At 36.8% G+C, this 18,386-nt stretch overlaps 1 protein-coding gene across 1 annotated transcript in view; it reads left to right on the plus strand.

Moving 5' to 3' along the window:
- Positions 1–18,386, plus strand: part of LOC117417296 (PTB-containing, cubilin and LRP1-interacting protein-like) — a 36,036-nt gene that overhangs the window by 2,287 nt on the left and 15,363 nt on the right. Inside the window, exon 2 of the mRNA XM_034029340.2 lies at positions 11,553–11,699. Coding sequence (XP_033885231.2) covers positions 11,553–11,699 — 147 coding nt within the window. The remainder of the gene's footprint in view (positions 1–11,552; positions 11,700–18,386) is intronic.

Below are 18,386 nucleotides of genomic sequence, written 5' to 3' on the forward strand. Positions count from 1 at the left end.
CTCCCCGAATGGAGCCTTGATATTGTACTGCAAGGCTCTCACGAAGGCCCTGTTTGAGCCCATACACTCCACAGAGTTGAAGTATCTGTCTATGAAGACAGCCTTTCTCTTGGCTATCACCTCCGCAAAGCGGGTCAGTGAGCTACAGGCGCTGTCGGTGCACAGCTCCTGTATGCGTATTTGGGACGATGGCAGCAGGGTGTCACTGCGTACAAACCCTGCTTTCCTCACAAAGGTGATCACAGTCTTCCACATGAACTAGTCTGTAGAACTGGAGTCTCCATCCACCTCCATTTTCTTCGGAGGAAGATAGGAGATTGAACTTCCGCTGCCCGGTACGGGTGTTGAGGTGTTACGTGGATAGGACAAGTGCTCTTTTTCATTCTGACCAGCTCTTTGTCTGTCACGGTATACAGACCCCAGGGCAGCCCCTCTTGAAGCAGCGACTGTCGCTCTGGATTGTGGACACAGTCTCGACTGCATATAATCGTGCCGGCTTGCCTCCACCTGGGAGGGTAGACGTGCACGTTCTACCAGAAGATTTGCTACATCTTGGGCCCTCAGAGGGTCCTTGTTGTCCGATATCTGTACTGCGGCTAGCTGGGCTACGCCGCATACTTTCTCCAGGTTCTATCGGCTTAATGTGATAGATCCTTCCTTGCCTTCGTTAGACACGAGGGTCCTTCAGGTTGTATGCTTGGGTTATGCGGTTCTGATGCGTCCCTCACATGCTGCCGTTCCTTTTCCCTTGTGACGGCTGTAGTATACCTTCCCATAAGTAATGTTTTTGTGGTCGTAATCGAATTGAAAGGGTACGTTAGGTTACTTAACGTAACCCTGGTTCCCTGAAAGAGAAGACGACCACCAGCCAGCGAGGTCAAATCGGTCGCAAAAAGAGAAATGGCTTCTGTGGGCGGGACCGAGGATGTCACCCCAGGAAGGGGTCTATCGGCACCTCTGATATAAAGAGCTCAGTAAATACCTACCAATAGGCAGGCATATCCCCTAAGTAATGTTTTGGTGGTTGTCTTCTCTTTCAGGGAACCAGGGTTACAGAAAGTAACCTAACGTTCTGGAAAAACATGGAAACGAGATTGTCAACTCTTGCTGCAATTGCTGTCAGATACTTGACAGTACCAGTAAATACTGATGTTGACGCAGAAAGATCGTTCTCTCACACACAATTTCTGCCGCCTTCCGTGATTCTGAGCACATTTACTGTGACTGCTCCATGATTTTTAGTACAAATATCCGTAGACAAAATCCTAGCCCTAGTCATAATGTTTTAGTTGAGGTGTAGATGAAATTTAGCACGGCATTGACCGACTATACATATGTAATAGTACAGTAACAAAGTGCGATTTGATAATTTCATTTTATCTTGTGCTAATTAACACAATTAATGTAATTGCTTTCATTTTACAAATATATAATGTGCTGTATGCATTTAACACCAATGCTATGTGAATAGAGACCTTCATTTGTAACCAATAATCTGGAAAAAGAAATGTTTTGGGGCTTTGTAACATTAATTAATTCACATACCCAACTGTGGAAGATGTTTTAGTTTTTTGCTGCAAGTCCAACACACATCTTTAAAAAAACTACTTTATTTGGCCATTGTTTTTTTTGGGTTTTTTTTTAATTTTTAAATAATATCCAGAGTTATCATACAGGGACACTGCTACACACACATCTCAAAGAATATTGTAAGATGGAAGATGTTTATGTGGTGCTAGCTCTGAAACCACACTGCTTTTCATGTCAAAGTTCTTCACTAAATGGTGCGACTGTTTTGCAGAGATCACTTTAAAAACTCAAGCTTGTCGGATAGCGAATTGCAGTTTGCATGGAGTAATTTCAGTTTGTATAAACCAGTACAGACATCCACATTTCTTAATTGTCGTTCTTTTCCTGGCAAAGCAGTGTTTGGAAATCATTCCCTGCTGTTGCTTCTCATGCAAGTAACATGGAAAGCTGAAGCAATTTCTAAATATGAAGTGGTGATTAGTGTCATACTGGATTCATTTGATTTCCATTTTGTTAAGCAAGATGTTATCAATAGTTAAATAAAATGATGATTCTTGATAAATCACTTCATGTCATGGGGCAGACAGTTGCATTTTTAGTTTCAGAAATCTTTAAAATGTTCACCTGTATGTAAACATCTGCACATTTTTTTTCAGAAATACAGTAATCAGAAGCATGTCTCTTCTCCATGAAATGTTAGTCCAATAAAAGGTATGCATTAGGTCGGAATAAACCTAACCACAGCAACCACTGTCCCTCACATCTCCAGCAAATAGGCTACATGTAGGTCAAATTGAAAGGAAAAGTCACTATAGTCAGGAAGTGGCTGGTCTTAACCTCATACTTTACAGTAATTGTATGAGAACATTTTTTCTTTCTTCAAAACTTTATGGTATGCAGAAAAAATAGAGATTCTTATGGTAAGTACTTTGAAGAGAAATAGCTTGTACTCTAATGCATTGTATATAGTCGCTGGGGCTAGTTAATTTAAATGTCAGGGTACATGTGATTCCCCTTTGTAAAAATATCCAGTAGGACCGTCATGTTAAATTCTGTACAAGTATGTCATATGAAAGTCTTTTCTATAGCACAATACTTAGCTTTGTTTGACTTTGCTTCAACGTGATGGATTCACCTTCATTTGTACTTTCACTCAGTGTACGCTTTTGGCATCATGTGGTTTTTATCCCGCTATGGGAGAATAAATCAAACAGAGTCCAACAGTGTGTTGGAACTTATGTAGCAAGTTTTGATGCAGAGAGGTTTGATCTGGATATAATTCCATCTGCTGTTTTAGGGGCCCACTTTTAGGGGTAAACATGATTTACCATTTTCACATCTGGAAATACAATGGATGGTGTAGCATTTTAGACCTTAAATAAAATGTATGATTTCTCTGTTGTAAATTAATAGGGAATGTATCACAAGAATAACTGGCAAACATGTGTAGGCTGGTGAATTTTCCTGTTGGAAATTCAATTAGTGGTTTATCTGGATCAGAGCTAGTAGTCGTGCAGGTTTCCAAATGCTCATGATGGTTCCAAGAGACTACAGCTGTATGGTGCTGGATGAAGAGCTGATCCAAAAATAGCAAACAAACAACTATTTAAAGTCACTTTACTGTTCAGTTCTTAAGTTATTGTCTACAATTACATTATTAAAATTCCTGTAAACATGTGTTACCAGCTCATACCAGAGTTGGCACACGGCCTCATCACACATAGGCACATAGGCTGGGTGCCTACTATGCACTTCCCATTTTAACCACACCACAAAATAGACATGCTTGCACAAGTGGAGAGTAAACTCGCTGGAATCTATAATGACACTGCACTTCCTACAGGTCCAGGTCCTAAGTATCTACTGTACAAAAGGACCTTGGTTGAATCAGTGTGATTAGTGAAAGACATAACTACTGTAGAACAGAGGTAACCCCAGGTAGTCATCTTTGAAATATCCCCCAAATAATGCTACTGCATTATAATGCTACCTCCTTTTAAACCATTTAGACTGAATACAGCATATCAAACAAAACCTGCACCTTTCAGATAACATCCTAGTTACTATTGAATTCTGAAGATGTATTTTTGTTCCTGGTAATGAAAAAAAAAACACACAAAAATACCCATTATGATAATCCAGCAGAAGCATTTACATAGTTTTGTCAAAAATACTTTATCTGCTTCATTTGATTTTATCAAACAATTTGTAATCCTTGACAAAGCTGCCTAAAATAAAATACTGGCCGATAGAGAACTGTAAATGGTGCTATATCTCGTTATTAGTACATTGTATTTTTGAAATGAAGTATTATCAACAAAGAAACTGAGATGATTGCATCAGAATCATGCACTACCAGTAAGCAAGATCAATAGCAATGTGACACTTTGTGGGATTTTCAGTTTATTTGCAAACCAGATGCCTGGTGTCTGTTGTGTTTGTGCGGGAAAAGGGGGGGTTGGGCTAGTTGTTATCTTGAATTTTGACAAAATCATTTTATTTATTTAACCCCTGGACCAATTCTGGCTGAAGTCCCTGTTACTGCCATTTATATCAGCTTAAAACACACACAAAAAATAGTGTCAGGAGGCTGTGGAATGCACATTTTTAAATAAGCCTATCTACCCCCCTTTACTTGTTTTGCTCTTTGGGCAAAAACATACCCTCTCAGTGTCTAGTCTGTTTATATGTTTGAAGGGTTAATGTTACATTTCAAATGCTGAAGTCAGCTTTGTTGTACACTACAATAATAAATCATAATTACCACATTAATTAAGCATTATCTTCATTATTCTGCATGATATGCATGAAATATACAAGTACATATAAGTATTTGCAAATCCACTGACGAGGGACTGCATGGTTATATGATGGACAGATGTTAGGGGAAACACAAAAGAATAATAATGCACCCTGGTCACCTTCCTTGCAACACGGCATCAGCAAAGCGAGTTCTGTATATATACAAGATCTACTAGCAGAGCTGGGATTCAGTTAAAACAATAGATGATTTGGAGTTAGACACGATATAAGCTTCAGCACATTGACCGCTGTAAAATCATTTGGTTGTCCCTCTTCCAAAAGTCTTACTTTCTGTGTCTGAAATACATCCACCTCCAGGAATATAAATTCAAAATTAGAGCTAACATGAAAAAACAAGATCACTGTGACCAACTGCCAACGTATGCACATGTAAAAATGTAAGCTTTACAAAAAACAAGTGCTGTACTAAGGACTTATTCCTTCATATACTCCCAGATTATCAATCATTTATAAAGAATAGGCAACCAAGTCATCTAATCAATATAGATGTTCCTTTGATCTGCTGGACTTTGTTTTGCTTTTGCATCACATCTGATTTCACTTTTGTAAATATGCAACATTGCCGAACAAACATTTTGCAAATATTTATATTAAAGAAAATAATATGGACAATTGTCATTATAAAGTCACCCTTAGCCCTTCATGGAATACATTTGAGTTCCATACAGTACATGCCAGGTGTCACATATCGACATGGAGACTCCAGTACTAAAGAGTAAGTAGCGGGGTTCCGAAAAAAAATATAACGTTACACGTCCCCACGTGTTGCTACAACGTTTTAAATAACGTACTTTAAGTCTTATGTCCTGTACAAATTTGACTCTGTCCAGTTTTTCCTCAGTTTAAATTAAACCTGTCCAATAATATCCATCTGTAAACTCCAGCTCACTTCAGCATTCTGACACATGGCACGCAAAACAAACAGACTTGCAAACAACGAGGGCGGAATGAGAGAGAGAGTTTGTTCATTGACTTTATTTGCCTCTAACACTGTAGTAAAGAGGCAAATAAAAAAGGTCACTTGCTAATATTCTTTTATAACCTTTTTGTTGCCATGGTAAATAAAATGACACGCTCCCAGGTATTGGTTTCTTATCCTGGAGACCAGGGTTTAATCGTCAGTCTTATCCTCTGTTTAATCTTAAGAAAATTGATAAACTGTACAATTATAAGAGAGCCAAAGAACATGGCTAAATGCTTGAGCAAAACTTTAAATGTTTAATGCTTGGCTAACATCTACATGTTAAACTACCAACACAGCTAATTTATATTAACACTATTTTAAATGGAAATATACTGCACAGCATGCAAGAATAATTCTAGACTATACCTGAACACCACCAGGGCAGATATCTGCCAATCTGAAAACCTAAATAGTATTAGCTGACATCTGATATCAAAGGATGGTGTTGTCTTGTTATAATTTGTCAACAGACAACTACTCATCTCCCTGGTCTCTAAAGTAGAAAAGCCTCGGCCGTTATTACAGAGTACGTGTGTCTGGAGACCCTCTGTGAGATAATTGAAGACAACCAGCAGTCTTCAAAGTACTTCAAGATGAAAATAAAAAGAGGATACAAGAGAAACTCCAGACCTTAGGATGCTATTTTTGTCAGCGGGGGTATAGATGTTTTTGGGGGAGTTATTATTTATGGAGAAAAGATACAGTAATTTGATTTGCAACTAATCTTCCTCCACATAATGATTAAACACAGGCATGCTTTGTTAAGGTTATGCCTGAGATTTTATGATAGGCCTATTGTAGACGTGTAGGCCTAATATTTTCAACAACATACAGTATAGAGTAATTACATTCTTCGTATATGCCTGTCACCTGAATATGTAATGTTACCCCCAGTTATTCCCTGCCTTGCTGCCCTGTGAAATAAATAACAGGCACATCTTCAGAAACAGCATAACCTTCTTTTAATATTGCATAACCAGTGGGTTCACTTTAAGAACTGGCCTTCATTTCTTTGTGAATGAATTGGCCTCCACTGAGTGAATTGCAAAATAGAGATAACTTTCTAAATAAGTCAGGAAGTTTCTTAAATAAGCAGGGATGTTTAAGCCAAGTTGTGATAAATCCTGTTGTTAATGTATAAACAAAGTAATTCAAAGTTGAATGTTGTTGTTTGAGCTGGTGAGGCACACGTTTCCAATTAAAACACGGCCTCTCTCCTTCTTGACCATCTCCTATCCTTTATTAACTTTTTGAGCTCATCAGCATCTGATCTTCGTTGACATAATCATGGACATTTTTTTTTTTACATCCTGTGGTCGTAAAATGATAAGATCATGAATAAAACTAAAAAAAAAAAAAAATGGTACATTAAATAAAAATACCTTTTTTCGACTTTGTTTGCATTGGATTGACTATGAAAGGAGAAAGAGTGATATGTGCATTTAAGGAATGCTAGTTTGAGATATTCTTTCTGTAATGGTTCAATGAAACAATTTAAAACAGGGTTAGAACAAATAACAGGAGTGGAAGGGCCATCGTTGGCCACCACTGATGTGGACTGTAAAGGTTAGTCAGATCTATTTTTCTATCCAGCTTGGTCCACAAATCTGCAAAGCTGTAAATGACACTTCAAAACATGAGTGGAAGGGCCAACGTTGGCCACCACTGATGTGGACTGTAAAGGTTAGTCAGATCTATTTTTCTATCCAGCTTGGTCCACAAATCTGCAAAGCTGTAAATGACACTTCAAAACATGTAACATGAAATGATGTCTTTGAAATAACTTTATTCAAAGTTGGTTTCTATAGAAACCTGTCTTGACCCAACAATAAATAAAGTAATAGCTATTTAGTGGCAGTTCTTTCAGGGAAGTGACAGGCTAATGACAATGAAACTGTTTTGTTTTTTGTATGTGTATATATATATATATATATACTGTATATATTTTTAATGTACTACCTGATGGTAATACCAGGCTGGCTATTTGTTATTTCTTTAACTGTCATGCATTTTGTCTCACTCAACCCGTCAAAGCGTGTCAGCCAACATCCTGATGTGGGTTGCTGGGACCCGGGTTGAAGTGCTAGTGTGAAAGAGGCTTTAGATTATCATGGCATCAGTCACAGGCTATGAGCTTATTTTGGATAGCTTATTCAGTAGACAGTTAAGTAGAACCTGACAAGATCCGTGCTAGTCTTCTGACAATATTGTCCTTTTTGGTTACATAGAAGTGATTGTAAAGTTGTTTTTTATGTACAACCTTGTGGTATCCTAGTTCAGACCTACAATTCAGAAATGATTAAATAACCAACCGGCTTCACTTGAATGAGCTTTATAAAGGTCCTAAATATCAAAGAGCCAGCACCTGTCATACAATGTGAAACAGGAGGTCTCAGCAGCCATCTCATCATCATTAGACAGCAGGTAGATGTTCAACATTCGCACTCACCATTCTGCACATCTACCTGCTGTCTACCATCTGCATCTGCTCTTCTGTGTCCTGGCATTCCAGTTAGAGGTGTCTGTGTCTACATTCAGCTCTGCATTATTCATTGTTTGTTGCTCACCTGGCTCTAGTGTTCAAAACAAACTGTGACTCACAGCCCAGCAGCTTCTGACCTGCTGGAGGTGGAGCAGGTGACTACGTCATCAGGCCGTGGCTGGGAGGCTATTTCCACCAAAGCTCGCCGTGTAGAGCGCTGCTCGTCTGTGCTTGTCCGTGCCTTGCCCTCCACCACCCAGCTTTGTTTCTGACCCACCTGGACTGATAACTACCTGCCCTGGAACCACTGCACAACAACAAATTTATTATTTATTAATTAATTAAATAAATAAATTATTAGTGTAGTAAGTCTCCAGAGCTTTGTGAAATCAGAGGAGCATCTACAGAAAAGACCATTTAGATTTTTTTGCTTCTTAGTAACACAAAAATGAATGACCCTACTCACTGTACTTAGAAGGAGGTCCCTCTTAGTTCTTAACCCTGTAAGTGGCTGTTTTAGAAGAAGGAAAAAAGTTCCTCCAAAAAACATGATTTGAAGAACATTTTGTCCACAATACATTGCCCTTAATGTGATGAACAGCAGGAGCATTTTTCACCACAGGAATGTCTGGCCCTTTTGGAAGTAATAAAACAAACTTGTTGGTGCTAAGCTAATTGAACATTTATCAACATGTGCTGTTTTTTGGTTTTTTAACACTAGAACCGCTGGATTTTCGAACTACCTAGTCATTTTGACCCATACATTTTTAAACTGCTTCTTTATGAAAATGAAAGACATACTATCAGATACAACTCAAAAGTTTTATTCATGAACATCATATCTAACATTTGCATCGCAGAAACACCGTATTTAAATGGGAATTAAAGATAAAAGGCTTTATTTTGAAAATAAGCGTATATACAGCATGACTACAAACAGTGGAAAAATATAATAAAATATACATTTCAAAAGAAATGGGTATGTACATATACCCGTTTACAGGTGTAAAAGGGTATATGTATATACAAAACAGTTCCATTGAACACTATTGTGTAAACATGTGTAAACTGGTACATACAAACCTGTAAAACTGAAATATTGTTTTCTAAAATAAATATTATATATATATATATATATATAACATACGTTTCATATTAGGCACATAAGTTGTTATCCTACCTGTCATTTTGGTTTGCTGTGTGCATCTGAGTGCAGCTTGCCATATTCCAATCTAAATGTCTACTTTCAAGATTAAATATTTCCTTCTGATATATTCCCAGTTGCATTTTGGAACAAAAACAAAGGATTGCTGTCTCCCAGGTACATTGAGAAATAAAGCAACTAAGCTTTCACTGAGTTGGCATCTTGGTGCAATTGTACAAATCCACAATCATAGCAATCTCTGTCTCGTAGTCAGTCTACAAACAAAGGCTTGAAATAAAAAAATGTGTGCTAGGAGGAGGGGGCGTGTCTTGTTTGCTACATTTACAAAAAAATAGAATATCTTACGTTTCTATTGTAATGCATGGGTCAAATTGACCCACGTGGCGGTTCTAGGTAGAACTGTTTATAACTGTATCATTTTTGCAATTCTGGCTATCAAACGCCATCATGATATTTAATTCATATATATAGGAAAAGTCAAAAACGGACATACACATACAATTTACGACGGAAGAGTGATTAACATTTTGAATCCAAAATGGGTCAAATTGACCCGCATGGCGGTTCCAGTGTTAAATAAGCATCAGGGTGATATAGTGTAGTTTCTCAGGTTACGACGGAGATCCACCTTGGAATTGACTCTATAACTGGTGTGTTCCACAGGAGCTTCATTTTGAATTTACCTGTACTGTATTGATATTTGTCATGGAATTTCCTTTTTCTTGGCCTCCAGCAAGTTTCTACTTCACACATAAGCACTTAAAACCCACTTACAGTACATGTGTTTTAGTGTCCAGTCTGAGAGTGGGTCAATCTGCCAAACAGATGGAAAGTTTTTTAAACCCTTTATGTGATAGATATCCTGTCAACTCACTAAATTTAATAGAATTGAATCTAGAATAGTACTGTGTGCATTCATTAGAAATTAGGTGCACCATGTTAAAACCAGTCAGGTCCCACATTGTTTTGGCATATGGGGTTAGCTTAAGCCATTAAAAAGCACAGTGGTGCATCTTAATAAAAAAAAAAAACAGTATGCTAATCCACTTTGGTTTGTCAAGTACTGTGGATAATGCATCAGTCGTAAACAAGATTACAGTACAAGCTGTAACAATTCAACTTGACAATTTTAAATTCTGTTTATCCAAAAAAAAATCAGCATGTAATTAAAAAATACTTTTCCAAGCTGTTCCGGGATAAACACTCAAACAATAAAGACAGTTGTGCAATCTTGAAGATTTTCAGCTGGAAACATATTGCTAGAGGAAAAAGTTCTCCAGAAAAAAATGGGAAGTGAAACCGAACATTCTGCTGCTCCACCTGGAGTAGATTTCCTGTTGACTTCATGCTGACAAAGAACTGGTGCAGTCCTAAGGAAAAGCTATATGGTATTAATCTAAAATATCCCCATATGTGTTGACTAGTGAAAGACATTGCACAGACACTTTCATAGACAGTTTACACAATTTGGCTGATACAAAAAGGGAGGATTGCAAAGGAAAGACATAGAGGGAGAGATCTTCATAATTTAGCTGTGATTGGTAAATATCAACTTTGTTCTAGTATTATTGTAGGCCATCATATATGCCATTTCACCAGTTGACCATTCGCATTTCTGACGTAACCAGCCAATCAGAGAGCACATAGCTCATCTCGTGCTTAGTTACGGTATCCAACCGCCATAACTTCGGACAAACAAATGCCATTTCACCATGTTACAATATAGGGTTTTCTTCAGTTACCGGTGTAAAATGGTGAAAAAGGAGTGCCCGAGGGACTTCTAACAGCGACTCAAGGCAACCAGAGCATTTGAAAGGTGGAATACATTGTATTTCTTTCCCCAAACCAAAGACTAATTTTGAAAAATGTTTTGCTTCTCAAAAGTAGCCTGCATCTTAAATTCGAGTACAGTAGTTTTTTGCAGTTAGTATACAAATCGCCAACAAAAGACTACTTAAGTACACAAACAGCAACATGACTGACTGCCGAGAAAAGACAAACCAAAATGTTACTGCCGATCTCGAACCATCCGTGACATACAAGCAACCATTTTCAAAGAAGCGTCATTAGCTTCCTGAGGAATTCAAAGAGAAGCTTTTACAATTTTAGCATTTCTAACAAAGAGTACCAGCTTGGACAGATCGGAAATGCTGATCAGACCTCTGTATTTTTCGACATGCCAAGCAATAACATGTTCACAAATTGGGGAAAAAAACAAGTAATCACGCCTGGAAATGAGAAGCAGCACATAACTGTAATGCTCTGTGTGATAGCAGACAGCTACAAACTGCCTCCATATGCATAATTAAGGTTGTATCTTTGTAAATGCATTTATTTATTCCTCAAATTGTGGGTGGGAAATTTGAGGGCGTCTTAAATTTGATGGAATACGGCATTCTGCTTCATTGGCCAAACAAGTAGAATTACTGATGGTCAGTGCGTGTGTGTGTAACAGTGGTACTAGAAGTGCTTGGTAGGTAGCAGTACAGCTACAGTAAGCCATTATACTGGCTAAACAAATTCTGTTTGGAATTTTGAATAAACGTACAATATATTTAATCTGTGCATTTTCTCTTCTTTGGCTGTAGCACTTTCAAACAATGTTGAAGACCAAGCTGAATGTTTTAACATTGCGGAAAGAGCCACTACCCACGGTAATATTCCACGAACCAGAAGCCATCGAACTCTGCTCCACCACTCCGCTGATGAAGAATCGGACTCACCCGGGCTGCAAGGTATTAAATCACTATGGAGCTACGTCATGTTCTGTATATTTAACAATGAGCATTAAAGTATAATAAACTGTGATGGAAAATAAGAATTTAATAATGGGTTCTGCTCACTTAACCCTAGTCACAAAAGTATAAAATATATACATACACATTGTGTATTATTATTATTAATTTCTTAGCAGACGCCCTTATCCGGGGTGACTTACAAGATATCACATTATTTTTACATACAATTACCCATTTATACAGTTGGAGCAATCTAGGTAAAGTACCTACAGCAGCAGTGTCCCCCACCTGGGATTGAACCCACGACCCTCCCTCCGGTCAAGAGTCCAGAGCCCTGACCACTACTCCACACTGCTGCCCTATCTGGGACTTCAGCTGTAAACATTTTGCTACAGAGAAAAAAGGCCTCCAAATATGTAAATAAAATTACCAAGATCCTTGTTGGTATTCCCTTTGAGGTTTATCATTCACACCTTTGTCTTGTTTGCTTTATTATGACATCAATATCCGGTCAGTTGTCAGTTTGTCACAATTCCGCCGTAAAGAACCTGTGACTGGCAAGCTATCAGTGATTCTGAATGCCACCCACTAGCCACTAGACAGTATTTTTATGTTTTTTTTTAACTTGATGGATTTACTAAAAGTAAAAGATTGTGAAGATTCATGTTGTAAAAAAAAAAGAACATATTGGGCACTTATTAAACTTTTCTCCTTAAAATTACTGAACTATCAGGTTTCTTCTCCAAAAGTTTCAGTGAGACTAGGCACTTGAAACATTTCATTTTTGGTAGACACATATTATCAAATGTTTTTTTTTTACGATTACTAACCAGAGGGATGGGAATGTATTTAGAGGCTTGTATTTGTTTCTCTGTTATGCAGTACTGTATACATACAGCTATATACGTCAAAGGTGTGCTTTTACTTAAAGGAATTGCAGGAATGTCTGCCTACATTCCATCTGTCTGGCTAGACACAGAAAGCAGGTTACTTCCTTTCAAATAATATCATTTTAATCCCAGTCACTCTCAGTATTATTTTAAACCTTTCCTTCAGAGTTTATATGCACTGTAACATTTGGAAACTTGGTCTTGTTGCCATGATTATGTTAAACTAAGAGCTCAAACAGTTTGCAAATGTAACAGTTGCTCCTTGGTTGAGAAAACTGGTAAACATTCCACATGCATTTATCATGTTTTTTTTGTTTGTTTGTTTGTTTTTTAACCATGCTTTCTTATCCATTCTTTTGTACTATGATTTACTCTTTCCTAAGCTGTGAGTTGCATCAAACCTTGATTTGGGAAGCTCACAGAGACAACCTATAAGAAAGAAATGGACCTAATAATATATTAACCAATTTTTTTTAAAAATATAAAACAATGGGGAAATAATCATCTACAGGACATTTCTTATATGATTCTGTATGGTTTTCTATTATTTCTGCACAGTTCGTTATTTGCAAAAAAGACTCCTCCAGGCTTCAGTGCCGCACAGGCTTCAAAGTACCTAAAGCTTCCGTGCACAGTGCAGTCCGCCCTGGGGAGTCTTTTCAGCAATGTTGGCTGGAATAGTTAATAAGCACGACAAATAACGATCAAAGATAATCATACAGAACACCCATAAAAGGGCCTTAAACAGGGAAATGCTGAAAATGTAGACAATCCCTTTAAATAGGTATCTGACACACGGATCACAATTTAGTCAGGTTGTTGTGAAGTATTTGGTTCCTGAACTGCACACACAATTTCAGTCATTCCGTGATGGTAGGTGACAGACATTACATTACTCTCTGGGAAACCTACTTTTTGAGGTAGGCAGGATTGATCTTGAACAAAATATCTGTGTTGTCTTGGTCTGATTTGTTACTCTACCTAAGAATCTGTATCTAAAGAAAGAGTGGTGAGGTCCAGGATTGCCACCCTGTATCAGAAAAAGATGTATCTAGTTGCAAAGGAGTCTGACAACCTACAGCTGTACATTACTATTTGTATACCTGGAAAATACATCTGAATTAAAACAAATTCTAATGTAGAAATCCTCATTGTCTGAAGTGTATTGTATTGTTCAAATTGTTTTACTAATTCAGTCACCAGTAATGGCATACCATGCTTATAATGTAGCTGTTCTTTTAATTCCAGTGGGGAGTGTACATCTCCCAAATTAAAACAGAGCACTCATTTATAGAATTCTATGAAATCTATTGAATATCGCTGCCTAGTTGTGAAACATTCAAATAGGGTCTACAGGCACTGTGTTGTAGGTATAGAATTTGTCTGAGCAGTTCTTTTTTCAAGATAGTTGTGAGACAGACTTCAAGGCTGTGTTGCTATGGTTACAGCTATATCCATCTATCCAAGAAAACCTTTTAGAAAGGCTGTGAATTTTTTTTTTCATGCATTTCAATAGCTTTTATTTTAGCAGGGAGAATGGGAGAATAAAGCTTCAGGGTTGCATTTAACAGCTGAAATAATTAGAACATGGAGAGACTGCACTGTCCTGCTTGGCGACAAAAGTGTTGTCAGCAGCCGAACCACATTTAGATATTTTAAGAAAATGTTAAAACACAAAAGCTGGTGTCCAGAGCTTTAGTTTTGTGCAAGTATACATTTGTAAAGCAGGATGGAAACAAATGGTTAATGTTTTTTTTTTTTCTGGCTTTGCTGCCAAAACAAATGGAATCCATGAAAAGGCAGCTCGCACTGTTCATTTTTAAATATCAAATTCTGTAGTGAAAAGAAATGTTGTGGTTTAGAAACCATTCTGTTTGCTCCTGTACATTAGCACACGGTACAAACATGTTTAATTAGAAGTGTGACAAGTATTGTAAAATGTGCGATGCTTTAAAATATTTTATAAAATTTAAACCAACAAGGTCCAGAACTATGCATTGTTCTTATTGTCTATTGATTTTCAGAAATGTATACAGTCCTACATTTCATCAGCATAAATTATATCATTCTTATTTAAACCTTAGTCAGTTTGCAGATTACAATGTGTCCTGTTTCACTGACAGCTTTTAAAAATTAATTTGTAAACACATTGATTTTAAAATTGTACACAAGGCCAGAATACATAAATAAGACATTACACAGTCTAAGAATGTTTTTCCCTTAAGTAAATAGTTAAGCATATTTGTTCTCATTAATGATTAAAGTAAGATTGACACAACTATATATATATATATATATATATATATATATATATATATATATATATATATATATATATATATATATATATATCTTATTAAAAGAACTTTTCTTTAAAAAAAGGCATTTTTGGTAGCATACATTAAAGGCATTAGTCTCTTGAGAGGAATAGTAAAGACTAATTTTCCTGGCGTTGATTAAACCATGTTGGCTCATTCAGAGAGTGCAGGATGACGGGGAGACCATTTCTAATCAGCCTGGGCTGATTTGAAAGGCTCTGCAGGTTATGCAGTGACTTCACTGTGCAATGCTTAACACAGCTGCTATGGTTACAGCTGTGGAGAACGCTGGTAGGGCTGTCGAGTGCAGTCATGGGAGACAGGGTATCTGTTCGGTGCTAAGTGCATTTGTCAACTGTTAAAAAGCAGAGAACCTTATTACTTTACGAACAAAGATGCTTTACTTAAATCAGTTCACTTAAGCAAACAGTTTATGATGATGTAACAGCAGGAAGGGTATTCTGGAGCTCAACAAATAAAAATGAAAACAAAACAGTTCTGCATCATTAGTTTATGTCGTAACAAATCCACATTTTACTAATGGCACTCCTTACTAATTAATCATTTGAATTAAGGTTACTGTCTGTGTGGTCTGGAAGCAATATACAAAGCACGAATGGGTTGCACATTGATAAATACAAGTTGGCAGACCATTACGCAATCAGGTTCATACAGCTATGGCCAAAAGTTTTGCATCACCTAGAATTTTAGGACTGAGACATCATTAATTAAAAAAAAAAAAAAAAAAAAAAAACCCTATATAAACATTGTTTCTTTTAATATCATGTAATCAAAGAAACTACTAAATGAAGTTGCAAAAAGTCTACCAAAAGCCATAATAGTTTAAAATATATATATATATATATATTTCGATAATTATATGGAAAACTAAAATGCTGTCAATATGTTAACCTAACATTATTCAGCAGGTTTCAGTCGACTTTATGAAGCAACATTTGTTAATTCTATCAGGCGAGGCAAAACCTTTGGCCATAGCTGTGCATGTGCTTCAAATTTACAAGAGTCAGAGTCGTTTTTGCACACATTTAAAAATGTGGGATATTAATGTCTTAAAGCACTGATAGCTATCTGTCTGGATAATTTATTTTCATGTTGACAAGTTAAAGCTGCAGCTTCATAATTGGAGGGATGGGGACATCATTTTGAGCTGTCTGTTTGTTTACATATCTGTTATGTTTTCATTCATGGCATAATAACATGTTACTGTAGCTGTTAGAAGTGGTGTTTCGTGTTATTTGTTAAGATCTGCACTTATAGAAACATGTATGGCACCTCTGTCAATAACTCTTCATGCAGTAAAATGTGTCTTACCTTCAAGAATAATACACAACCAAGCAACGCCATAAGGGATTATTTCCAGGCTTTTTCATGCATACCCCCTGTTCTCCAAGGACCTCCAATGCTTCATTGCCTCCTGGGCTTTTTTAATTGTGACCGCTTTGCCTGAAGGAATAATAATGTCATCTTATTTTTGATCACATAAGCTGAAAGCCTGAAGCTCTAGTATTGCAGTCCTGAGAGTGTGTGGGAGAGTGAGAAAGAGAAAAGGAATAGGCACGAGACACAAAGCGGTCTTTATACAAAGTTAAAGGACAGAAAGCAAGTGAAGTCTCACAATAGCACATGATTTCTGAACAAGGAAGCAAAAAAATACCAAATAAATTAAAGGTTCTCAAGGAAAGATGGCAGCCAATTAGATTAAGCAATATATAAAATGAATGATCTAAAATCTCCATATTATACAGCATCATAACTTTGAACAAATCATAATGATTGCAAACAACATACAATGATTAGGGACGGAGATAAAAATATGAAAATGGCATTTTGTCGATGTGACCTTTCACAAGCTACTGAGCTATGCCTTTTTTTAAAAACTGCAGCCAGAGCCCTTTCCTGCTGGAATACATCAGCAGGATTAAAATAGAGGTACAGGGTGTGAATTTAAAATAACAGAGACATTGTTACCCGTCCGGGGCTGATGATGAAAAGGACATGTTGAGGACAACAGGAAGCAAAAAGGACATCCAAAACAGATGGGGCCAGGAGGAGAATAGGAAATGTATGGTTATTATGGTATGCAAGGAAAAACCTGTGTTGCATTGCCTGACATTTTAAAGTGCAAGGTCAGCAATCCTGAGGACTGGGGGTTATGCCCATGTCAGTAACAATGCGTGTACGCAGGGAGAACAATTGAGTGAAAGAAATCACATGCACACACTAGCACGGAATAATGCAATATAACTAACAATTATAAGAAAAGCCGTCAAACTATTACTAAAAAAGAAACAGCTTGCATCCAATTATCAGTCATTACAGTTTTTAAATCTAGAGATTTCAATTGTAATGAATTTGTGATTTAAGAAGCTCTATAATTAATTCAACTTTCTAGGGCAGTAAAACATCAAATATACAAAAAAAATTCTTCCACTGAATTTTTAACAGATCACATTTTGGAGTCAAGCTTGAATTGATTTAAAATCCAAGGAAAGAATAATGGCAAATCACAGTGTGTGTGTTACTCTATGTTGCTAAGCAGATGTGGAGGTTGATCTAAGGAAAGTATTTCTCCAAATTTGGGTTTAAACATTTCTTTTCCATACATTGTACTTGGTAAACAGAACAATCCATCACCGTATATGGAGTGTTTATTTCACTCATGAGGATGGTCATAAACAACCCCACTCGGCCGTCTGTCTTTGTCAAATAACTACACGAATCCATGAACATTCATACAGTATCCTCTATATCTATTTTAAATATACATTTTGTCAATTTACTATTAAGGTAACTAAGGGTTAGCTAAGGGTTAAGCTGCTCTTGAGTTAATATTAAATTAATCCCTTATTGAGAAAATAATTAGGCAACTTTATTAAGAACGGCTCCATGTTTAGTACTCAAGGCTATTTTCCAAATCTAGTTTATTTCACTGACAGCCTGGTCTGTTTTCAAAATGGTCAAATATTTTAGTTTTACTGGTTTTGTTTGATTATGTAGGCAAGATTTCCAATTTAGAATTTAAGAATTTCCTTGCAATATGTACATAACCTGTTTTTTAAGGACATAGCCCCAGCCAACTGGATGCAACACCCTAGCTCTTTGTATACCACCCTGGTCACTTAAGAACACTCCATCAAAACAGCCCAGCCCAAAAGGGAGCTGACATAATTAGGGTGCTGTTGCACTATCCCTGGAGTTAAACTGAGCTTTGTGAAACTAAATATATATTAATTTAAATATATATATGAGGTCAGCACAGATAGAAAACCCGCTGGGGGAAATACCCAGATCTTTTTCTGGTAATGATTTAAAAAAAAAATAATAATAATCACATATATTAATGTTTTAAGTGCATGATACATATTGAAATACTATATAGTACACATACATTTAGTCTCTTCAGCGCTGTAGACATGTAACCTTTTTCAGTACTGGAAACACTGAAATAATAATAA

This window comes from Acipenser ruthenus, chromosome 12 (assembly GCF_902713425.1).
Source record: "Acipenser ruthenus chromosome 12, fAciRut3.2 maternal haplotype, whole genome shotgun sequence".
NCBI classification, from domain to species: Eukaryota; Metazoa; Chordata; class Actinopteri; order Acipenseriformes; family Acipenseridae; genus Acipenser; species Acipenser ruthenus.